Source organism: Dermochelys coriacea, chromosome 3, assembly GCF_009764565.3.
Source record: "Dermochelys coriacea isolate rDerCor1 chromosome 3, rDerCor1.pri.v4, whole genome shotgun sequence".
Taxonomy (NCBI): Eukaryota; Metazoa; Chordata; order Testudines; family Dermochelyidae; genus Dermochelys; species Dermochelys coriacea.
This window is the reverse complement of record NC_050070.1, coordinates 46,971,400-46,997,114: the sequence shown is the minus strand read 5'-3', so window position 1 is coordinate 46,997,114 and position 25,715 is coordinate 46,971,400. Positions and strand designations below refer to the sequence as shown.

At 43.0% G+C, this 25,715-nt stretch overlaps 1 protein-coding gene across 1 annotated transcript in view; it reads right to left on the bottom strand.

Moving 5' to 3' along the window:
* Positions 1-25,715, bottom strand: part of HCRTR2 (hypocretin receptor 2) — a 62,503-nt gene that overhangs the window by 23,826 nt on the left and 12,962 nt on the right. The window contains exons 2-3 of the mRNA XM_038396410.2: positions 4,835-5,013; positions 2,901-3,144 (exon numbers count right to left, since the gene is read on the bottom strand). Of these exons, the coding sequence (XP_038252338.1) occupies positions 2,901-3,144; positions 4,835-5,013 (423 nt within the window). The remainder of the gene's footprint in view (positions 1-2,900; positions 3,145-4,834; positions 5,014-25,715) is intronic.

Below are 25,715 nucleotides of genomic sequence, written 5' to 3'. Positions count from 1 at the left end.
GAGAAGCAGTCTCTAGAATAGGCTGCTCCCGAGCCATTTAGGGCCCTACAGATTAATATCAACACTTTACATTTCTCTTGTAAACCAACAAGCTGCCAGTGCAGATCCTGGAACACTGACATCATGTGCTGCTGGCAAGATACCTTATGTAATTATTGGGCTGCTGATTTTTTTTAATCATTTTCTATTTCTGGGTCGATTTAACATGTAAATCTAAACTTGAAGAGAGAAATTCATGATTATGATGGTCAGGTCTGCAATTATAAACAGCAATTAGAATCTTCAGGTGAGATGAATATTTCCAAAAATGTCCTCAGATGGAGAAAGCTATTAACAAATGATAGGCCTACTCCCTCAGTTAAAAGTGCCGGTATCATTCATGCCACATCTGCTGGACGTTTCCCTCCTCCTACGAAACTCACAGTAGTTTTATCTGGATTGAGCCAGCCAGCTCTCATCTCTGCCCCTCTGCATAAGGTGTTAAAGAGGAGTGGCTGGGTTGGAGGAGATAGAGAACTGGAGTTGGTATCATCAACATACTGAAAACACCATGGCCCTGCATACACAAGAAACAGGGACCATTGTATTAATTTTGATGGAATGAATGGGCCCAAAGAGTCAAAGGTGTTAACTTGACCCTGCCACTGTCCAGCATTAAAAGGTTTCAAATAAGGTGCAGGGTTTGGTATGCAGAGACCTCACCCTGCTTAGTAGCATGGCAAACATGCCATTAAATACCTTTAAGCCCTCAATTAAAGATCCAGAAAGGATAGAAAAACAGTTGTAAATGTGAATGTAAATGTAAATGTTGAATAAGGCTTTTATTTTAGCAGTGCCCCTTGTTCCCTCTTCCCTTTAGCTGTAGAGAATGTTCATAAGGCACATGAAACACCTCCACCCTATTTGAGAGTCTTTCAGACAGCGTTAAAGACGGTAATAACTGTGCTAGTGGAGGAAATGGAAGAAGTTAGTTGAGATGGGCTGGAGCAGTCATTGCTGTTGTTGCTAAAGTCCCATCCTAATTTTCGGAAGACAAAAACAAGACAGATGCACCCAAAAAGGGAGAGAAAGGAGGACAAGTGCAGCTCCTGTCTTTGGCACTGACTTACTTGCAACCTCATTGCTAGAGGAATACAGGCACAGCACGTGGTCTTAGCAGCACTCCAAGACCTGGCCAACTTGTAGCAGCATTCGGATATTTAGGGCATTGCTTCTAGGCATCTTTCTGGTCACAGGATTACAGCGATGTTGCACAATATGTAGTCTTGGCCAACTAAGCTACACTTACCAACCAGAAGGCAGAGAGGGAAAGGAAAGAGAAGAAATAAGGTGAGGAAGGACACACAAGGGACAGGGATGACAAAATCCCACATCCCAGGTGGTGTTGGGATTTAGCTGGAGCCAGTGGAGGTTGTGATGTCATCTGGGTATTTCTCTTTGGCCACGGTTCACCGTTCCCAGCCAATGGGAGCTGTAGGAAGTGACAACAAGCACATCCCTGCAGCCCACCACTTACCACAGCTCCCATTGGCCGGGAACAGCAAACTGCAGCCACTGGGTGCTGTGGGGGGGGCCGTGCCTGCGGATGGTCAACGTCAGTAAAATGTCTCATGGCCCACAGTCAGCTTACCGTGATGGGCTGCATGCGGCCTGCTGGTTGCCTGCAACTGGTCTAGACTAATCCAGTCTTTGAGACATCCTTTTGCATATTTTCCATTAACATTTATTGTTATAGGTTACTGTGATACCTTATGAACTGTTACATACTTTTTACAATTGAGTTTACAATTAGCATACATTTGTAGGCTCAATTATTATACCAGGACCAAGATGGAACCTTCAAAATATCACATCAGAGAGCCCTCATCAGTTAATGCCCAAGGTTGCTTAAAGTAACCAATTACAATAATACATGAACACACAACCTGATTACAATGTAACAAAACTGATCACAGCGATGGACTGCTTTTAAAAAAAATACAACCTTGAGAAAGAATCTGATTGTATTTTAGTCTGTTAACTTGAAGCTGTTAACCACGTTCCTCTTAGCTACATGTCTTGGCAATCCTGGCATTACTTTCCCGAGTATGAATTATTATTATGTATTATTAAGTATTATTATGGTGTTGATTGTATACAGTGTCAGAATCCCAGTGCACAACTCACATGCACTATTAGTGCTGGAATTATTCCAGGGCCCACCAGAGTTGAGCCCCAATAGTTCAAGGAAGTGGCCAGGACTAACTGCAACAGGAAGTCAGACTACATGAAAGTAGCCCAAATTCCAACACTGCACAGTGCAAAAGTAATCTGGAAGGACTGATTTGTACTTTTTGGATGCAATCATTTGTAATAGATCATGTTTGCCAAATAACTTTAGTAATGCTGTCCAGGCCAAATTTCAAAATATGGAATGAACTGCTTCCTATATTGCTGGCAGGTTTATAAATTCTGTAGTTGTATGCAATTTGAATTGTAATTCTGGGAGATTTCTGAGGAATTTATATAATGCAGACAACTGTCGAAGTCAGAGTCCCAGGAAAATGGACCAATGGTCTATTCTCTGGAGATAAATTCCACAGGCCTGATTTCTGCAGTCCTTGTACACCTCTACCTTCCTTTGATCAATAGGTGTTATATAAGTATAAGCATTACAGGATGGGAACATTTGTTCCAATGGAGAACATTAACATGGCTAAGACACAGAGAGCCTCTTATTGCACATCCATCTGAATTTGGCTTCCAATTGACTTTGAACATTAGCAAGGCAGAGGAAGATGGAATGTAACAGTTTCTGAATACCAGTAGTTTCAAGAACCACCATATAATTAACATGCCAAGCTATTTTCATTATATCCGGGCAGTATAAGTTCCATTCTTATGATCAATAACACACTTACCTCCCCAGTGTTCATCACAAACTGTGAATAAGATTGTTTTGTTAGCTAATCCTGGGAACACACTGCTGCACTCCATAACAACAGCCTGAGGAATCATTATAATGCAGGACACAATCCAGATAACGATAATGCTATTCCTTGCCCTCTTGGCTGTGCTTTTAAACATCAAAGGGTGACAAATTGCATACCAGCGATCCAAAGCGATGCAGCTAAGTGTTAGTACAGACACAGAGACTGACACAGTCTAAGGAAACAAGGAAACATTGTGTAAACTTTTCTGATTTTTAACTTTGAATACAGAAATCTATTTAGAGTTGATATCCCATGATCAAGGGCTGTTAAATAGTGATTCTTCCAAGAAAAACAAATCCATTTTTATATCACTTGTCACAAAATTCATGTAGGCCTGAGTCTGCCAGCCTAACTCATTCTCAGAAAAAAAACAATGAGGAGTCCTTGTGGCACCTTAGAGACTAAGAAATTTATTAGGGCATAAGCTTTCATGGGCTAAAACCCACTTTATCAGATGAATGGAAAATACAGTAGAGAGGTATAAATACACATCCGATGAAAAGATGGGAGTTGCCTTACCAAGTGGGGGTCAATGCTAATGAGCCAATCTGTGAGTAATCCCACTTGAATCAACAGGACAACTCATAGACCACTCAGTTTGAATAAGTGTGGCAGAATGAGGCCTCATAAGAATAAACTCATCCATTTTAGACTTTGAAAGCATTATTTATAAAAAAGTGTATATTTTTACAATATGAAAATAAAGCTTTAAACCCACTAACTACATCTTGCTCTGTAGGAGACATTATCTTATTTGATGTGCTATGAACCTGTATCATCATTGTGTCTTCCCAGTCTTCACAAAGGCAAGGGGAAATCACAGTCACATTAAAAAAAATCCGTTTGCAGTTGATAAAAATAGGATCATTGGATTTTTCCACTGGCTACAAACAACAAACAATTGCTCATTTTCTTCCATTCAATACACTAGGTGACAGTTTCACATCCTTTCTGCATTCAGTGGGGTCTTCCGAACCAGGTACAGGCCAACAGCTAACATACCAACAACAATCTCCTGTAGCAGTGTTGTGGCTCTGAAATAAGTTGGGCAATTCTCATTCTATGCACTGGAGCAGAAGGCAACACATATCCATGGATCAATTCATGGAATTATTATACCCGACCAATACTATGGCCCATGCTGCTCCCTTTGAAATGTGTGTGCACTGTGGGGCTTGATTCTGACCTCAGTTACACCACTGTAAACCTAGATTTCAATTGAGGTACTTTGGATTTACACCAGTGAAAAGGTCCAAAGATTTACCATACTGGAATGCCCCACTGACCCATCTAGTCTGATAAGGAAAGGAAGGCACAGTTGTTAATCACTTCACTGGAAAGGGCTTCAGAACTGATTTAACCTAATAATTTTGAATGGCAATAACTGATGCTTAACTGGGAGAGTATGAACAATTTCTGCTACTTGTGGGGATCTTTGGTTATTTCTACATAGCACTTAGTAAGGCGTATGGAATTCTGAACTCCACTTTCTAACTACAGAGGGCCCGATGCTGTCACCCGGCAACTTGGATAGTCATTATGTCCAAGCAAAGTGGGCACAAAATATCACTGTTCTGATATTTTAATGCTTGATGTCCACTTTGCATTGATGTAAATGACTACACAAGGTGAAGAGTATCACAGAATCTGTCCCGTGTGTTTATTGCATAAAAAAGAGAGAGAAAATACTGAGAATAATACTTATGCAGCAAAGAATTTTACTTAATGTTATGTAGTTGGGCATTTGGAAGTGGAGAAGCACTTAAATCACAATGTCTATCCCTTCCATTAGGAAGTTCCAATTAAGCAGATTCTACTGTACTGTTTCTTTTTGACAACAGCAGTGGTATAGAGAACAATACCTGTAAATAGGGGATCACCTTGCAGAGGGTCTGCCCAAAGAACCAAGTTTCTGTGATATCCACTATTAACGTGGCTGGAAGACAAGTGATTGTGACAAGAACATCAGCCAGGGAGAGGTTTACAATGAAGTAGTTGGTAACTGTCCGCATATGATGGTTCTTCCACACTGCAATACAAACTGAATTTACAAAGAAGGGTTAGAACATTTGAAACAATATGTGGAAGGAACACTTCAATGGGACAACACTTTATAGGAGCAACTAGTAATTGGAGGATGCAGAAACATTTTCTGAAGAAGGTTTTAAATATGTAGTATAATGTAAATATGTAGGGACAGTTAATTTTCTTTTACAGTGAACAGCCTGGAAGCATGGAGAAACAGCTAGAAACAAGGAGGAGCCAAAGTCATGTGACTAATCAATTCTCCACAGACAACAGTTTAGGCATTGTTGGTTTGATATGTAGATCAGTCTATTTTATTTATTTTATTACAGGTACAACAGCATGCAGTAAATTTTATACAGTATAAGGCTCGCATAAATTAGTTTGCTTTTTCCTATTGATCCAAGCTGTAAAGCTTTATAAACCAGGCAAATCACTCTGACTACATTTGAGTGCAGTAAATCAATAAGTCAGTAAGCCAGCAAAGTAAAAACTGAGGTTGTGGAAACCAACTTGAGAAAAAATAGCTTTGTGTAATAACCTAGGACATAAAACCTTAAGAGACTGGGTTTCTGAATATTTTGACGTCTCAAGTGTTAGAAAGATTTCCATTCCCTCTTTTAAAACTGACTCCTACAGTGCCCCAATCCACCATCTCAACAATTTTACCGCAACAGCAAATTTATTAATCCTTTGTACACAGAATATCCTTCTGTCCTGAGCAGAGATGGGTCATGTCTTCAAATCTCAAGCTGGATCCAAACTTTCCTTAATTTCAGGGATTCGGTGTTTGGCCCAATTTAGATATATTAGCTAGATGAGAAGTACAGATCTGAATCTGAAGTCTCCCAATAATCAAAGCAGGGTTTCAGAGTTTTAGTCTGGAGACAGCTCTGGTCCACTCTAGCTCCACTAGAGCTCACTAAAACACAACGTTCAGACCTCAGGTTTAAGGAGAACAGTCTTGAGTGAAAAGAAAAGGAGTACTTGTGGCACCTTAGAGACTAACAAATTTATTAGAGCATAAGCTTTCGTGAGCTACAGCTCACTTCATTGGATGCATTGCGAATACAGACTAACACGGCTGCTACTCTGAAACCAGTCTTGAGTGAGAGTATTTCTTACTCCGGTGAGTAAAGTTACAAAAATAACTGTTTTTAACCCTACTATTTTTACTTGATACATAATACCAATGTAGTTGTGGGATCTGTAGCTGGTAACCATGAAGATTACGGCAGAGGAGATTCAGCAGGTTACAGAGGACATGCACACTATGTTCTCTCATGAGCCTTATTCACACTAGAGAAATGATGCAAATTTATAAGATTGTTGCTGACACCACTTCAGATTATCTGGTGTTAACACCGAAGCTCAAGGTATTCTAGGTAGGCGGTTCTCAAACAAGGGTCTGGGGTCCCCTGGGGGGCCACAAGCAGGTTTCAAAGGGTCCTCCAAGTATGGCCAGCATTAGACTCGCTGCGGCCCCAGGGCAGAAAGCTGAAGTCCCACCACTTGGGGCTGAAGCCTGAGGCTCTGAGCCCTGCCACCCAGGGCTGAAGCAAAGCCTGAGCAACATAGCTTAACAGGGGGACCTGTGGCATGTGATCCCAGGCAATTGCTCTGCTTGCTACCCGTTAATGCTGGCCCTGTCTTTTGTTGTGGCAGAAAACCAGTTGTTGTGGCATAGGTGGGCCATGGAGCTTTTATAGCATGTTGCGGGGGCCTCAGTAAGAAACAGGTTGTGAACTCCTGCTCTAGGCTATAGGATTATTAGGATTATAACCCAACAAAAATAGTATGAATTAGGTAATGCTATCTGTCCTTACTGCAATGTACAGCTGGCTGTACAGCTGAGAGAGTATATCTTTGTTACCCCTCCCAACTGAGGAGTGGGGTAGGGAAAGCAGTGGCTTCTGTCCCCAAGAATTCTGGAGTTGAAAGAGAATGGATCTTACTCTATAGCAACCTCAAAGTACAAGACAGGCCATCTGGCCTCCCTGAAAACCCTGGACAAAGAATCTCTAGGGAGTGGCACAGAGCACCAACCTAAATAGTATGAAGATGAAAGGTATATGGGGCCTGTAGATGAATGAAGATTTGGAAGGGTCATGTTTGGGGAGAGGGGGGCACCAGCTATGCAATAAGAATCTGTCCAACTCTACCAAACTCGTTTGGACTTTGGCTGATGATCATGGATCCTAGAAATCCATTTGCCTTGGAAAAATGTGGAATTTGCATTTTTACAGAGAATCTTTCATTTTTACATTTATTAACTATTAACTAAATTTTACTGAAATTTACACTTATTCAATGCGTGCAACCTCCTCCTCTTGAGGTTGATTTCTGAATGTGCTTTACATTTACAGTGGAGCCCCATTTATACAGTTGAATTGGGACCAGGGTCAGATCAGACAGTCAAAAACTGGGATAATCCGGAGAACTGGCAAAAAGCTTTTTATTCCTTATGTTAAGACTGGGGGGTATGGGGGCTCAGACAGTCAGACCCAGCAGCTTGGGGCTGACTACTGCAGACCCAGCCACTGTGAGTACCCAGGCAGCAGGTGGTTTGGTTAATACGGAAAGCAGAATAATGGAGGCTCGGCTAAATGGGGTTCTACTGTTTATCAGTAAAACATTGTGTTCAATTTATACCTATATATATATATATTGTGTCTAGGGAAACTAAAGTTAAGCATTTCATTTTAATCACAGAAAAAACACAGATTTTTATGGGGTTTTAATCAGAGAATTTTGGTTTTTTTGTCATGCAAAACAAGGATCCCTGATGATGATTGAAACAATAAAAGGATCCCTGAGCAAACCATGATTTGCTGTTTGATACAAGCCTTTCACACAGCCCTAGACACATAGCAGTGCAAAAGAACAAGTTGAGAGAGACAGAGAAAGTGGAGAGAGAAGAGTTTAAGATGGGGAAAAAGACGAGAGAAGAGAAGAGATTCAAAAAAGGAGAGAAAAAAGGTAGGGAAAGGAATAAGTAAGTGAGAGAAGTTCCCTTTGAAACCACAATCCTATCCAATCTGTAAACATCTCACTGCAATAATACTCCACTCGAATCTCCTCTGCAATTCCGCCCCCGTTTTAGTTTTGATTTTACAAAAAGAAACAAGATAAAAAAAGAAAAGGAGTACTTGTGGTACCTTAGAGACTAACAAATTTATTAGAGCATAAGCTTTCGTGAGCTACAGCTCACTTAATCGGATGCTCACGAAAGCTTATGCTCTAATAAATTTGTTAGTCTCTAAGGTGCCACAAGTACTCCTTTTCTTTTTGCGAATACAGACTAACACGGCTGCTACTCTGAAAGATAAAAAAAGGAACTCAATTCAAAGTGACTGCTATTCTTACCTTTGCCACATAGTGTCAGTAAAAGCTTGGAAACTAAAATGAGTTACCATGCTGTGCCCTGTTTAGAAGATGCATTGTAGCTCTATCAAATGAATCCATCCTTAAGACAGTTTCTAAGAGGGTTGATTGCGTTTGAAGTTTGGTGAGGAGATACAATTGTCGTTTCTGGCCATTATTCACATAGCGTGCAAAAAACTTCACTCTCTTCAAGGGGAGCACAATGAAGGGAAATAGATTACTTGGGAAGAATGCAAATTTTGCCAGAAAATATTTATGAGTACAGAGAAAATGGCTTACAGGAAAATCTCATGAGGGATTTGATTAGAATTTACAAGTGCACAACAAATCCATACCAAAGATTAAATTTAAAAAAGATAGTCTGAAGTCCATATTGTGTGAGTAAAAAATGCTTTAGCTACCTCATTACATTCTATTACAAAACCTCATATGTGACAGTATAGTGGGGCTTTTAGATCCTGTATTCTACAACAAGAGACGTGCTCCCAGCAGTTTTAAATGTCCTGGGATATTTTAATTATAGTTGTGCAATGCTACATATTTGATCACCATAGTACATGGTATATGAAGTTGAATATGAAAATAACATGAAGACTCCAGGCTAATGTAAAATGCAGCTGCCTGCCTCCTCCAAGATTTAGGCTGCTATCAGTACACAGATTATGTGCTATAGTCCTTCCATTGACTTCTACTATGCTTCTCATGTTAATCTGTGATCTAGGCCATGTCTATACCTGCCATTTAAAGCAGAAAAAGTACCTTTTTTGAGCAAAAACCATGGGAGTGTCTATACTTGCCAATGACATTTTGCGGTGAAACACAGAAGCGTCACCACAAAAAGAAAGCAAGAGGCAAACAGCTCTTACCGGTGATGCTTTTGAGGTGATGTGCAACTGAAGACATGTTCTTCCTGTTTACACAGCTTTTAGCCGCCGCAGGACATCCCACAGTGCCTAGGTGACCACTCTGGCCAGCAGCTCTGCTGCTCTGTTGCCAGGTAAACAGACATCCACCTCCTCCCTTGTAAAGCCCCAGGAACTTTGAAACTCCCCTTCCTGTTTTCTTGGGAAGTGCTCACTTATCATCTGGCCAGGTGACAATGGCTGCTCCACGGAGCAAAGGATCCCCTGCCTGGAGCGATGCTGAGCTACTGGAGCTGATCAGTGTTTGGGGAGAGGAGGCTGTGCAGGGACCCAGGATACCCCGTGATCACCCCCCCCCCACACACAAGACCCATCGTCAAACTGGAGAGAGCTGGACCGTGGGATAGTGGGCCCTCAGTGCGCTGCTCTCATGATGGAAGTGCTGCTAATGTAAATACTCTCTGACGCCTGAGGAAGTAAGTGAGTACACAAACCAGTGATAAAGTACAACAAAAATCGTGTGATGTTACACTGCAGTGGACTATGACGACGTGCAGAAGCAGTTTTATATGCACTATACCACAACAAAAGCAGACTTGATGCTGGAAATAAGAGAGGTGGGCTCAGGGCCAAAATCCCTGTGATGCATGCTTTCATGCAAGTCAGGAAAGGAAGTAAAAGGATCTCAAGTCACAGGGAGCCAGTGCAACTCTAACTTGTCCCTTCTTTCCCAGTGCATTGTGAGGCTGTCTGCACAGAGATAATACTGCTGTGGTAACATTTGGTTCATGTTTTAAAGGCTAGAAACTTTAAAAAAATTAAAGTTTAGATACTAGACAATTCTATGGCAAGGGACAAACTATACGGCAACATTTGTGCCCCCAGAATCACAGAGGGCCCTTGGTCACGGTTAAAGATATTTGGCCCAATTCTGGTCCTTAACACTAGAAAATTCTGTTGAAGTGAGTTGTATTAGGTACTTGTGATGGGGCGTCCACCCCACATAAGCCCTGTGCTTGGAGGAAAGCCAGGACATGCTAAGGCCTAATTGTTGATGAAATCCAGCTGGAAGAGGAGCTGGGTGGGGTTTATAAAGAGTGAAGGTTTGCAGTAGAAGGGGCTGCAGTGAGGTCAGCCTGCAGTCACACACAAAGGGGGAGAGTTGGAGCCTGAAAAAGGCAGGGTAGGAAGCAGTCAGGTCTGAGAGGGACAGACCTGAACTGCTGGTTTGGACTGGAACCTAGTGTAGAGGGTGGCTCGGGTTCCCTTAGCAGCTACTGCGGGAGTGGCACAGTCAGCACAGTGGAGATGGAGACTGCCTGAAACTTTGTGGAAAGAGACTCTGATGAGACCCAGGAAGATGACTGTGACTTGGTTGGAGGTTTAAGCCATGAGGGAGAGGTGCTGTAGCTCTGGACGAGCGGGAGAGCAGCTGCAGAAAAAGTTTCTGGGGCAACAGGGTGAACGACTGCTAGACAGGGCGCAAAGAGTGGCAAGCTAATTCCCCAGGTGAGCCACAAGGAGGCTCCATGAAGTAGTTAGTAGTCGACTCCATACAGCACCCCATCTTCACTTGTCAGACAACCCACTGCTCACAATGAAGGGGAGGATGGAGTGAGAATATACTAGATAGCTTCACCATAGAACCAAATCTTTTGCACTGAAAATAAGCAGCCACTGCTTTGCTCAATTTCCCTTGCTCCTCCTACACACACATGTGCATACACAAAGGGCAGTAGTAGAGAGTGTGCACAAGTGTTTGATATAATACTCACCATACTAGCCAAGTGAATGTACTACAGCAGGAGCCTTACCCTCTGGCACCAAGAAATCCAGTTGAGACAAATACCACTTAAGATATGTCTACACAGCAGTGTAAGTGTAGGCTTGGGCCTGGACCCAAGCCTAATCCCCCTTGAGTCTACACACCAATTGTGTTAACTTAAGGCTTGAACCTAGGGTCCCAGGACCAGCAGGGCTGGAGAGTCCATGACCATGTTAAGCTGGCACCTAAGGTCTAAGCCCTATTCCTGTGTGCACACAGCCCCAGCTTGACTCAAGTCCTGGAAGTCTCGTATCCCAGAATTCCTTGGGGGCAACTTCCTTAGTCCTCTCCATGCTAATTACTGGTTCTGTGGATGAAGGGAAAGCAGTGGATGTATTGTTTCTTGACTTTAGCAAAGCTTTTGACACGGTCTCCCACAGCATTCTTGTCAGCAAGTTAAGGAAGTATGGGCTGGATGAATGCACTATAAGGTGGGTAGAAAGCTGGCTAGATTGTCGGGCTCAACGGGTAGTGATCAATGGCTCCATGTCTAGTTGGCAGCCGGTGTCAAGTGGAGTGCCCCAGGGGTCGGTCCTGGGGCCCGTTTTGTTCAATATCTTCATAAATGATCTGGAGGATGGTGTGGATTGCACTCTCAGCAAATTTGCGGATGATACTAAACTGGGAGGAGTGGTAGATACGCTGGAGGGGAGGGATAGGATACAGAAGGACCTAGACAAATTGGAGGATTGGGCCAAAAGAAATCTAATGAGGTTCAATAAGGATAAGTGCAGGGTCCTGCACTTAGGATGGAAGAATCCAATGCACCGCTACAGACTAGGGACCGAATGGCTCGGCAGCAGTTCTGCGGAAAAGGACCTAGGGGTGACAGTGGACGAGAAGCTGGATATGAGTCAGCAGTGTGCCCTTGTTGCCAAGAAGGCCAATGGCATTTTGGGATGTATAAGTAGGGGCATAGCGAGCAGATCGAGGGACGTGATCGTTCCCCTCTATTCGACACTGGTGAGGCCTCATCTGGAGTACTGTGTCCAGTTTTGGGCCCCACACTACAGGAAGGATGTGGATAAATTGGAAAGAGTACAGCGAAGGGCAACAAAAATGATTAGGGGTCTAGAGCACATGACTTATGAGGAGAGGCTGAGGGAGCTGGGATTGTTTAGTCTGCAGAAGAGAAGAATGAGGGGGGATTTGATAGCTGCTTTCAACTACCTGAAAGGGGGTTTCAAAGAGGATGGCTCTAGACTGTTCTCAATGGTAGCAGATGACAGAACGAGGAGTAATGGTCTCAAGTTGCAATGGGGGAGGTTTAGATTGGATATTAGGAAAAACTTTTTCACTAAGAGGGTGGTGAAACACTGGAATGCGTTACCTAGGGAGGTGGTAGAATCTCCTTCCTTAGAGGTTTTTAAGGTCAGGCTCGACAAAGCCCTGGCTGGGATGATTTAACTGGGACTTGGTCCTGCTTTGAGCAGGGGGTTGGACTAGATGACCTTCTGGGGTCCCTTCCAACCCTGATATTCTATGATTCTATGATTCTATGATAACAATCTGTGGTGCAGACTGTTGCACTCTAATTGCAAACAGCAGCAGCTCAGATCAGTGTTAGCCCATTATCTGCTGAACACGGGTCTGCAAGCACACTCTCAGGGATCCTGCAGGGTTTTCAACTGAGACTGATCAGAAGAAACTTTTTGCAAAGAGAGCTGCTTCCTGATCACAAAAGAACAGCCTGATTTTGGTGCATGCTGCTCAGATGCCCCTGGACATGCAGCCCCAGGCAGGGCAGGAGCAAGGGACAGAGAGCAAAGCCAGAACTAAGCAGCTGCCCTGCAGGGAGGGGGAGCAGCAGAGCTCCTGGCTCAGCATGGCCGAGCAAGGGTGGCCACCCAGCATGCCAGCTGCTGCCCCTCTCTGCAAGGCAGCCACTTGGTCTCCGCTCTGCTCTCTGGCCCCCCGTCTTCCCTGGGGCTACATGTGCAGAGGTTCCAGGGTAGTGTGCAATGTTGGGGCAATGAATGGGAACCATCCCCAAAACCTCCCCACAGCATCCTGTGCTGGTGGCTCCAGCTCCTCCCTACTGTTATACAGAGCTTGCCCAGACCATGGGATAAAGCTGACAGGCAGGAGGTGGCTTCCTGCTGCAAGGACGTTGGTGATCATTCCTCCCCCAGCCACGCTGAGCCAGGAGCTCTGCTGCTTTCCCTTCCTGCAGGGCAGCCATTTGATTCCACACTCCATTCTCTGTCTCTTGCTCCTAGGCCGGCCGCGGCTGTGTGTGCAGAGGTGCATGGGCAAAACTTCCCCACAACCTCCTGGGTTGCTATAGTGCAGGGATATGGGATCTTTGCGGGTGGCTGGTGTACACTGCACCCTAAGCCCTGGGGGTGCACTTCACCACACTGCAGCCAGTACAGCCAGGCTGGGGCGTGTGTGTATTTTTCCTCTGAAACCTACATTTTATATCACACTTCAAAACAGACAGACAAAAACAAATAAAAAATCAGCCAAACAAAAACTCCTTCACTGAACGTCCCATTTTAAAAATGAAGAATTGCAAAGGTTCATTTTAATAGTTTGACAGCCCTGGACACTAATGTCCTGATTGTCCACAGAACAGGTGCACAGGGGCATCTTCCTGCCAATGTGACTCAACCTAGGGGTGGAGAGCCCAATTCTCAGATTAGATCAGCCTACGCCACTTCCCGCAGCTCCCATTGGCCGGGAACGGTGAACCGTGGCCACTGGGAGCTGCGGGTGGCTGTGCCTGCGGATGGTCAATGTAAACACTGTCTCGCGGCCCACCAGTGGATTACCCTGATGGGCCACGTGCAGCCCATGGGTCACAGGTAGCCCACTACTGGATTAGATGGTAGTTCAGTGTAAAGCTTTCTCAAACTGCAGTCGTTCTACTGAGACTGCCACCAATGGAGCTAATTATGCAGTTTATGTTCTCATGTGCTCCTTATGGACACACGAGTCCCATCAATAGCACTGACTCAGTTAGGAAGCAGGTGGACAGCAGAGTTTTTCCACAGTGCACCATGTTCCTAGGGCTAGAGTGTAAATATTGGTGGGAGGCGCTAGGCACTTTGGGATATGTTTACTTTGACTTGGGTCTGTGCACTGCAGTGTGGACGCCAGAGCCCTAGGTTCAAGCACGGGTCAGAAAATCCTTTACCTAGGATTAAAATGCAATGTAGATTCTCAAGCCCAGAGTTCCCTGACACAGGTCAGCTGACTCGAGTCCCACTAACCTGAGGCTTACATTGCTGTGTAGATATACGGCTAGTCACGCTACTTCATGACATATCCATGAACTTAAAAGGGATGAAACATATAATCCAATTTATGTAAGCAAAGAAGTACAAATAATTAAAAATAAAGGCATGTTTAAATAAAGGTATCCCAAAATACCTTTGGGGCAGTAATAACAAGATTGTTATATCTGGAGCTGGTGCCAGAGTCAGATATTACAAAAGCTCATTTTATAAAATTTGAGCATCTCATCCAAAACGATATAAAAAGAAATACTGTGTGCTAATTAAACAGTGCATCCTCACAGCCAAATGGCACACAGACATTTGCAGATTCACTGATTCCAAGACCAGAAGGTACCACTGTAATCATCTAGTATGACCTGCTGTATAACACACGCCAGAGAACTTCCCCAAAATAGTTCCTAGAGCAGATCTTTTACAAAAATATCCAACCTTGATTTAAAAACAGTCAGTGATGAAGAATCCACCACAACCCATGGTAAATTGTTCCAATGGTTAATTACTTTCTCTATTAAAAACGTATGCCTTATTTTCAGCCTTAATTTGTGCAGCTTCTACTTCCAGTCATTGGATCAGGTTATATCTTTCTCTGTTAGCCTGACAAGCCCATTATTAAATATTTGTTCCCTTTAGGTACTTATAGACTAATCAAGTCACTTCTTAATCTTCTCTTTGTTACGCAAAATAGATTGAGCTCCTGGAGTCTATCACAGTAAAACATGTTTTCTAATCTTTTAATCATTCCCTTGACTCTTCTCTAAACCCTCTCCAATTTATCAACACCCGTGTTGAACTGTGGAACACTAGAACTGGACAGAGTATCCCAGTAGCTATCACACCAGTGCCAAATACAGAGGTAAATAGATCTCTCTAGACCTACTTGAGATTCTCCTGTTTTTGCATTCCAAGATCACATTTGCTCTTTTGGCTACAGCGTCACACTGAGAGCTCATGTTCAATTGATTATCCACCACAACCCCTAAATCTTTTTCAGAGTTACTGCTTCCCAGGTATAGTCCCCCAACCTGTATGTGTGGCCTACATTCTTTGGAGTCCGGTAGCACCTTAAAACTAACTGATTTATTTGGGCATAAGCTTTCGTGGGTAAACCTCCCTCCCCCCCACTACTTTAGATGCATAGAGTGAAAATTACAGATACAGGCATAAATATATATTGGCACATGAAGAGAAGGGAGTTACCTTACCAGTGGAGAACCAGTGTTGAAGGCTAATTCAGTCAGGGTGGATGTGGTCCACTCCCAATAACTGATGAGGAGGTGTCAATACCAAGAGAGGGGAAAATTGCTTTTGTAGTGAGCCAGCCACTCCCAGTCCCTATTTAAGTCCAAATTGATGGTGTTAAGTTTGCAAATGAATTGTAGCTCTGCAGTTTCTCTCTGAAGTCTGTTTTTGAAGTTTTTTTTTTTGAAGGATGGCTACTTTTAAATCTGTTATTGAATGTCCAGGGAGATTGAAGTGTTCTCCTACTGGCTTTTGTATGTTATTGTTCCTGATGTCTGATTTGTGTCGATTTATCCTTTTACATAGAGACTGTCCAGTTTGGTCAATGTACAAAACACCCAGTGATAACTGGGGCCCCATTGTTCTAGATATTATCCAAACATCTAGTAAAAAACCAGATCCTACACTCAAGAGCTTACAATCTAAATAGATAAGACAGATGCCTGCTGGGAGAAACACAAAACTATTAAACTAGTTTACAGATAGGGAACTGAATCACAAAGAAACTAAGTTACGTAAAAAGATTGCACAGGAAGTATGTGACAGAACCAACACCTGGACTCAGATCTTCTCAGTCCCAGTGTCTCAACCAGCCTTCCACTATTTGGGCACATTGTATCAGTGTTTATTAACAAAGCTTTAAAGACACAGTGAAATGAACCGTACACATTTTGCCTCAAAGCTGCATGTCATTTGAGTGGGCATTAGCAAGGTGGTGGACTTGAATGTAAGAATGGCCATACTGGGTCAGACTAATGGTCCATCCAGCCCAGTATCCTGTCTTCAGACAGTGGCCAATGCTAGGTGCTTCAGAGGAAATGAATAGAACAGTCGCCCATTCCCAGCTTCTGGCAAAAGCAGGCTAAGAACACTATCCCTGCCCACCCTAGCTAATAGCCATGAATTTATCTAGTTCTTTTTTGAACCCTGTTATAGTCTTGGCCTTCAAAACATCCTCTGGCAAAGTGTTCCACAGGTTGACTGTGTGTTGTATGAAGAAATACTTCCTTTTGTTTGTTTTAAGCCTGCTGTCTATTAATTTCATTTGTGACCCTTAGATCTTGTGTTATGAGAAGGAGTCAATAACACTTCCTTATTTGCTTTCTCCACACCAGTCATGATTTTATAGGCCTCTATCTTATTTCCCCTTAGTCATCTCTTTTCCAAGCTGAAAAGTCCTAGTCTTATTAGTCTCTCCTCAGATGGAAGATGTTCAAGACCTCTAATCATTTTTGTTGTCCTTTTCGTACCTTTTCTAATTGCAAAATATATATTTTTTGAGAATGGGGTGATGAGATCTGCACCCAGTATTCATAGAATCATAGAATCATAGAATATCAGGGTTGGAAGGGACCCCAGAAGGTCATCTAGTCCAACCCCCTGCTCAAAGCAGGACCAAGTCCCAGTTAAATCATCCCAGCCAGGGCTTTGTCAAGCCTGACCTTAAAAACCTCTAAGGAAGGAGATTCTATCATCTCCCTAGGTAACGCATTCCAGTGTTTCACCACCCTCTTAGTGAAAAAGTTTTTCCTAATATCCAATCTAAACCTCCCCCATTGCAACTTGAGACCATTACTCCTCGTTCTGTCATCTGCTACCATTGAGAACAGTCTAGAGCCATCCTCTTTGAAACCCCCTTTCAGGTAGTTGAAAGCAGCTATCAAATCCCCCCTCATTCTTCTCTTCTGCAGACTAAGATGTGGGCGTACCATGGATTTATATAGAGGCAACATGATATTTTCTGTCTTATTATCTATCACTTTCTTAATTATTCCCAACATTCAGATAACTTAATAGATCCATTCTGTATATCTTATAAAAGTTAATTAGATATCTTCTATATATCTTATAACCAAGTGAGTTTCTACATTTGATGAGGCCACATACATTTCTAAATACGTCATGATAGTTTTTTGTGATGTACATGTGATGTTGCACTCCATATGCTTTATGAATATATGCTTATGAATGTGAATATGATGTAACTGGAATATGCTTTATGCAAAAGGTCTCTTGAAAGGTATCATTACAAAGCTTATAATCTACTGAGTATATTCATCCTATTTGTTTGCATGTATTATTTCTATGTCTGGAGTTAGAAGAATAAGTTATAAACTTGTATTACTGATGTAAACATATTAAGTGGAAGCCATTAAGGGTGTTTCCGAATCAATGACCTGTAAATGGCTCTGTTTACTTGCAAACCTTCCTGTGCGTGGGGGCGCCAGCCCAGGAAGAATGGAAGAAGGAAAATGAAGAAAAGGACCTAGCGGTTACAGTGGACCAGAAGCTGAATATGACTCAACAGTGTGCCCTTGTTGTCAAGAAGGCTAACAGCATTTTGGGATGTATAAGTAAGGGCATTGCCAGCATATCGAGCGATGTGATCATTCTCCTATATTCAACACTGGTGAGGCCTCATCTGGAGTACCATGTCCAGTTTTGGGCCCCACACTACAACAAGGATGTGGAAAAATTGGAGAGAGTTCAGCGGAGGGGCAACAAAAATGATTGGTTTTTTGCCCAGGGAGGCGCTCCACGCCCAAACCTCCTGCCCCAAGCCTGAGCCCCCTCCCTCATTCTAGCTCCTGGCCAGACCCTGCACCACAACCCCTAGCCTGCTCCTTCACCTCCAGCCCCAGGGCTGGAGCACCTGACTTATGAGGAGAGGCTGAGGGAACAGATTGTTTAGGCTGAGGAAGAGAAGAATGAGGGGAGATTTGATAGTTGCTTTCAACTACCTGAAAGGGGGCTCCAAAGAGGATGGATTTAGACCAGTGGTCGGTAACCTTTTAGAAGTGGTGTGCCGAGTCTTCATTTATTCACTTAAATTTAAGGTTTCGCGTGCCAATAATACATTAACATTTTTAGAAGGTCTCTCTCTATAAGTCTATATATTATACAACTAAACTATTGTTGTATTATGTAAACAAGGGTTTCAAAATGTTTAAAGAAGCTTCATTTAAAATTAAATTAAAATGCTGATCTTATGCCACCGGCCCGCTCACCCCGCTGCCAGCCTCGGGTTCCATTCACCTAGGCTGGCAGCAGGCTCAGTGGGACCTGTGGCCGGGACCCCAGACTGGCAGTGGGCTGAGCAGCTCAGCCCACTGCCGCTTAGCTCTGTCGGTCTGGGGTTCCATCCACCAGCTCCTGCCAGCCAGGGACCCAGCTGCCGGCCCCGCTCAGCCCAACTGCCAGTCTGGACTCCCGGCCCTGTCCACATAGAGTAGGTACCTACCTTCTCCCTGGTTCTAGCTATTCTCTTCCTCTCTCTGTACTGGAAATGAGGGTGGGAGTGCGTTAAGAACGGGGCTGGAGGTGAAGGAGCAGGCTAGGGGTTGTGGTGCAGGGTCTGGCCAGGAGCTAGAATGAGGGAGGGGGCTCAGGCTTGGGGCAGGAGGTTTGGGTGTGGAGCGCTTACCTGGGCAGCTCCCATTTGGTGTGAGGGGTGCAGGTGGGAATGGTGTGTGTGTTTGTGTGTGTGTGTCCTAGACCTCCTGTTTGGTGCTCGGGATGGGAGTGGGCATGTGGGGGATGCAAGAGTCAGGGCATAGGGTGTGTGGGGGCTGGGTATGTCTGGGGAGTGTCAGAGTCAGGGCTGGGGTTGTGGGGGGATGTAGGGGTGAGGAAAGAGGGCTGGATGTATGTGAGGGGGGTGCAAGGGTCAGGGCAGAGGACTGGGGTCTGTTGGGGTGTGAGCAGCTCATGGCAGGGGGCTGGAGGGGATATATCCTGATTCCTTCCACAAGGTCATTTATAAACTAAGTTATAAACTTGTATTACTGAAGTAAACATATTAAGTGGAAGCCATTAAGGGTGCAGAGAGCACCCTGCGACTCCGTTTTTACCTCTCCCCCTCCATAGCAAGAGCTGTCAGCTGATCAGCCACAGGGAGGGAGAGAAGGAGGGGCAGGAATCCAGCATGCTGGGGGAAGAGGTGGGGGGAGGGGGAAGCTTGCCTGCCCTGCAAGGAGAGAGCAGTGGGAAGGGGGTGGTGGAAAAGAGCGGGCTGGGCCGGGCCAGGCAGGATTTTTAGTGCACGCTGCTATCTGCGCGGGTCCGGCAGACAGCAGCATGCCATTAAAAATTGGCATGCGTGCCATAGGTTGCCAACCCCTGATCTAGACTGATCTCAGTGGTAGCAGATAACAGAACAAGGAGTAATGGTCTCAAGTTGCAGTGGGGGAGGTTTAGGTTTGATATTAGGAAAAACTTTTACAGTAGGAGGGTAGTGAAGCACTGGAATGGGTTACCTAGGAAGGTGGTGGAATCTCCTTCCTTAGAGGTTTTTAAGGTGAGGCTTGACAAAACTCTGGCTGGGATGATTTAGTTGGGGATTGGTCCCGATTTGAGCAGGGGGTTGGACTAGATGACCTCATCCAACCCTGATATTCTATGATTAATTCTATGAATGGAGGTTGGGGGTCTCACAGGACATGCGACCATGTCACCCGATACTGGAATCCATCCTTGTACTTTTCCATTCAGAGGGAGTGGTGGGTGCCAAGCACAGACAAAGGACTCCCGCCTTGTGCAAAAGCTATAAAAAGGGGGTGGATAGGACAAAGGGGCTGCCAGTCATGAGAAAACCTCTGCTTACCACCCGAGATGTCTGCTACAACTAACAAGGACTGTACCGAGGAAAGGATTGGCCCCAACCTAGGAAGGAGTCCAGTCTGTGAAAGAAGCTTATTGAAACATCTCTGAGGGTGAGATATTACCTGTAATTACTTTCTTAATGTATTAGGCTTAGACTTACATATTTTTGCTTTATTTTACTTGGTGAATTACTTTGTTCTGTGTTTTAATACTTGAAACCACTTAAATTGTACTTTTTATACTTAATAAAGTCATTTTGTTTATCAATAAACCCACAATAAGTAATTCATATCTGGGGGAGCAAACAGCTGTGCATCTCTCTCTGTGTTCTAGAGGGTGGATAATTTATGAATTTACCCTGTATAAACTTTATACAGAGTAAAACAGATTTATTTTGGGTTTGGATCCAATTGGGAACTGGGTGTCTGGGTGCTGGAGACAGGTAACCTGCTGAGCTGTTTTCAGTTTAGTTTGCAGCTTTGAGGGGATGGACCAGACCCTGGGTCTGTGTTGCAGCAGGCTAGTGTGTCTGGCTCAACAATACAGGGTTCTGGAAGGCTCAAGCTGGCAGGGAAAAATGGGCTCAGAGGTAATTTTAGCACCTCAGTTGACAGTCCTAAAGGGGGTTTCTGTGACCAAACATGTCACAGTACGTTTTTATTTTCAAAAAGAAACAAGTACAAAAAAGGTAAATATCTTACAGCCTGTATATGTCTCCAAATATTGGATGTTTCACAGGCTCTGACAGAATTATGCAATTACACTATTTCACAACTTGTCAAAGATGAAAAACCAAACACTACAAAAACAGACAGACAATGCTTTATAGAAATAACATATTAGAGTGGGGGGGCGGGGTTAACAGTAATAAAAAAGGAGAATACATGAATAGGCAGAGGAAGGAAAAAGGGAACTTAGGGCAAGGGAAGAAGACAAAGGGGTAGGTGTAATTGAGGTCCAGCATTTTATGAATCTAAAGGTTTTTTTATCCATCAAAAGGCCAAAAACCAAAACCAGGGTCTGCTCTTCTTTTTTGAGTTTTTAATGCTATTAGTACTTCATAACCCATTTCAACTTCTCTCATTTTGTTGATGGTATCAGTGAACAATTTTCCTTCCTAAAATAATGGAATAAGAAGTTGAAAATGGGTTATGAAGTATCAGTAGCATGATAAGGTCAGTAAAGAGTAGTTTTACTCTATGTTTATTTCAGGAAAGACATCAGTGATTTTTACTAAGGATGAGGAGCATGTTAATTAAATATGCAGAGGACAGTAAACTGGGAGGTTTTACAGCATCGGGGACAAAAAAAGAGATAACACAAAAAGAGACCTCTACTAAAAGAGAAAAAGGATATCAGCTTCTGGGGCTGTCAATCTGGCAACTTTTATGATTAATGAGCACTCAACTTTTTAAATAAACTAAACTTATCTAAAAATAGGAGTGCAAAATAAAATGAGATACAACTCAGAAAAGTAATAAAAACACAGAGATGCAAAAGGAATAAGATAGTTGAAAAACAATAATGCTGAAATCCACAATAGACAGGATATGATAACCTTGTAATATGACATGCTGGCAAAAAAGGTTGATGCAATTTTGGACTACATATACAAAAGCATCACATCATCAACCATGGCGATCACTTTTTTTTTTTTTTTTTTTTTTTTTAAATATGGGCACATCCTGCTCTGGGGTTTTCAACACTAGAAAAATGTCAACAAATTGGAGCAAATTCATAGAAGAATGACAAAAGGAGTAAGTAGCTAGATTATGCTCCCTTTGTGCCATACAGAATATTAAAACATATTTTAGTATAGGTATTCCCAAGAATTCTCAGCCAAGTCCAGATCTGAAGGAATCACTGCTTGCTTCTGGTGCTTGATAGCTTCTTATAGGATTAACAGAATGGTAAAACTGAATTAAAATGAATGAAGGAAAATTTAGGGATCTAATCTTGATTGCCAAGCTAACTGAAATTTATTAGTGTGAAATAGTCCCTGATGTGACACACTGGAATTCCCACTTGCATTCAAAAAATATACATGCAGGAACGATCCTGCATTGGTAGTCATGGGCAAGATAACTACGTCACTGTTTTCCATCAACTAATGTGTATAAATTATACTTTTTAAAGAAATTCATGATTTGAGATGTTGCTAGCTGCTCCAATGTTCTCTTATTGATCATATCTAGGTTCTTATATAGTGCCTCAGCAGTATGGTACGTGAGTACTTAGAGACAAAAAACAAATTCTACATGGTGGAACTCCTCCTCTGTTAATTAGAAATTAGAGTAATGGGATAATGATCTTTCTGCATAAAACTGTTTGTTAAATTGGTCAACTGGATAATCTTTGGCCATGAGCAAGCTAGAGGGGCTGAATGCATCAGGGGATTGACTATGCATTATGGAGCCTGCCAAAGATTCATATGATGGTCAGGTTTGTAGGAACTGAAAGTTGTTACCATTTCACGGTTGTTCAGAGACTTCCATGAAATGAGTTGGTGCACTCAGATGTTGAATTTCAGCTTTCAAACAAGTTTTCAAATACAGTGAAGGCAGTCTTAAGATAAAGAAATAGTATAGAAACAATCTTGTATTAATACAAGAACGATTATCCTTGGATTTAGCAAAGGTAGGAAGGTTAATGGCAGATTAGTAAAGGCATGTGAGACCTGCTGTAGAATGAAAACTGGCTAAATTAAGTCTACTCAATTATTTATGGCTAAGGCTACATTTTAGTCATGGGTGTTTTTAGTAAATGTCATGGACAGGACATGGCAGTAAACAAAAATTCACAGGCAGAGAGCTGTTCATGACTTTTACTATATACTCCTAACTAAAACTTGGGCAGGGGGTGGCACAGGTGCTCTGTGGGAAGTGGCCTGGGCCCCTGCTGGGGTGGGGGAGGGCTGCAGCACATAGCCTGGGACCCTTGCTGGTGCTTGCAGGGGGAGGCTTGGCAGGGCTGACAGGCTCCCTACTTGACTCTGTGTCCCTGAAGGTCCTGGGTGGTGGAAGGGCCAGGGGGCTCTGTGCGCTGCTCCCACCACAAATGCCAGCTACTCAGCTTCCATTGGCCGGGAACTGCAGCCAATGGGAGCTGTGGGGGCAGGCAGCATGCAGAGCCCCTGGCCCCTCTGCCTAGGAGCTGTAGGGCCATGCCAGTGGGAGCCAGGGAGGCCTCCACCCCAAGGTAAGGGGAGGCCCCCACCACACATTGCCCAACCCCCTGCTCCTAGCCCCCTCCCACACACCCAAACTGCTGCTGCTCGCCCACCGGCTGCTGCAGAAGTCATGGAGGTCACAGAAAGTCATGGACTCTGTGACTTCCATAACCTATGTGACAGACTTGCAGCCTTACTTATGTCCAGAAGAAGATTTAAAATAAATAAAGAGGAATACAGGGATAAAGATGAAATGGTTAAAAAAACCATCAGCCAGAAAGGATAAAAAGAGCATATATCTATAGACAGATATTGGAAGCAGAAATGGCAACTATGATAAGGAGATGTAAACTCTTTATCAAACTACTAAATGACTTGCTGGAGATTTTAGCTGCAATGCGGAAAGTCCAATAAAGATAAACATGGGAAAACCCTTAACTTAGCAGAGCAAAAGATGGACAGAACATTTCCATGTTATCCTTAACAGACCCGCCCGCCCCCAGGAATAATATTTGACTTTGACAAGAGAAAGATGAAAGTGGATTAACTGAGGGTAGCCATTGTAAGATTAAAGAACAATACATAACTAGGTGAAGATCAAATCACAGCAGAACTGCTTAATGTAAGTGGAGAAGTCAACATCAAAATCCTGCTATGCCTCTTTGAATTTGGCATGGGAGAAGGAACACACCCCAGAAGAATGAAGAGAGGGATTATAATCAAACTCTCCAAAGGAGGTGATAAGAGTGATTGTAATAAGTGGCATGGAATTTTTTCTCCTTTCAATTTCAGGGAAAGCTTTGTGTAGTCATCCACCTAAATAGAATTAGAGTGGTCATAGATAACAGAACAACCAGATGGTTTTTGCCCAAATCAATCTTGTGTAAACCAGAACTTCAACCAGTGCAATATTGTAAAGCAAAAGTAACCGTCAGTAGTCCTGAATTTTGTGAATTTCCAAAAGGTATTTGATAATGCAGCTAGAGAATCACTGTGGCAGATAATACAAGTCTGTGGAGTCCTCAATAAAATCATTCAAATTATAAAAAAAAAATTGCATCAGAACACTCAATCTGCATTTCAGATAAACTAAGAGCTAATCAATTGTTTTAATGTTCACACTTGTGTCAGGGAAGCTAGTATCTGGTCCCCATTTTGTTATGTGACAGACCATAAGTATGGCAACAGGTATTGAACAGATAGATGGTGAGCTTGGAGACTGATTTGCGGACAGTATCTGTCTTATAAATAAATCAGTTGAAGACGGGCAGAAAACAGATTTTTGCAAATTCTCACAAGCAAACTGGTCTTATCAATAAATCAAAGCTGGAATTTACCTGCCACTGATTGTATCTACTTGGAAGGTAAAGCTACGATTATTAATTTCATTTCTCAGGTCATTCAGGATACTGATGATTGTGTTTGACGTAAAGTCCAGAATAAAAAAGTGCTGTATTTAAAAAATAATCTCGTATAGACATTCAACGTGATTAGCAAAAACACCAAACTTAAGATCTTTGAAAGCAATGTCCTAAGTATCTTCCTATATAGAGTAGTGTCCTGAGAATATAGTAAGTCTATGGTATGCAAACTGAATAGCTTTCAATGCAGGTGTCTGCCTAGAATAATCAAAGTAAAATGGACTGACAAAATAAGTAATTAAGAAGTCAGAATAGGCACACCTACCTACAAACAATACAAGTAGTATGGAAGAAGAAATGGACATATCTGGGACACCTTTTAAGAATACCCAATAATAGGCTACCTAAACAGTTGGCAATTCCGGGGATGGAATCAGTGATGGAGGGGCTGACCTAGAGGCACACTCCATAGCATAATAAATGTAGTGGCATTATTTCATATCAATATAAGATACCAGGAAAAACGAGCCCAAGGTAGGGATGATTGGTACCATTTGACTTCTGCGCCTGAGGCCTTGGAAAGAACGATGGAGGACAACTCAGTTGTTCAGTTTCCCATCTCCATGTCACACATACAAAACCAGTACTAACTGACAATTATTGGTCATCTCTGCAGATCTGACAAGTACCGAGTGGACACATATCATTACATTTAATGTATTTATTTAGATTTAAACAAAAAGATGCTGGTACAAGAGCCCAATGCATCCTGATGAACATTTGATGTTAGACCTGTAGGGATCTTTAAATAGAACGTCACCGTACACATCACAATGTAACACACACACAAGCCCTACATGCTTAAAACACTGTGCAAGGTTTTATCTGCACAACTCAAGTCAAGGGAAATTCTGGGGCTGAAATGCTGTGCACCTTTGAAACCGTATCCTTCAAAATATGTCTATGTAGAGGTAGAGGAGGTGGATAATGGGGCAATACTCAAACGTGTATTTAAGTGCAGACAGAAGGAAGG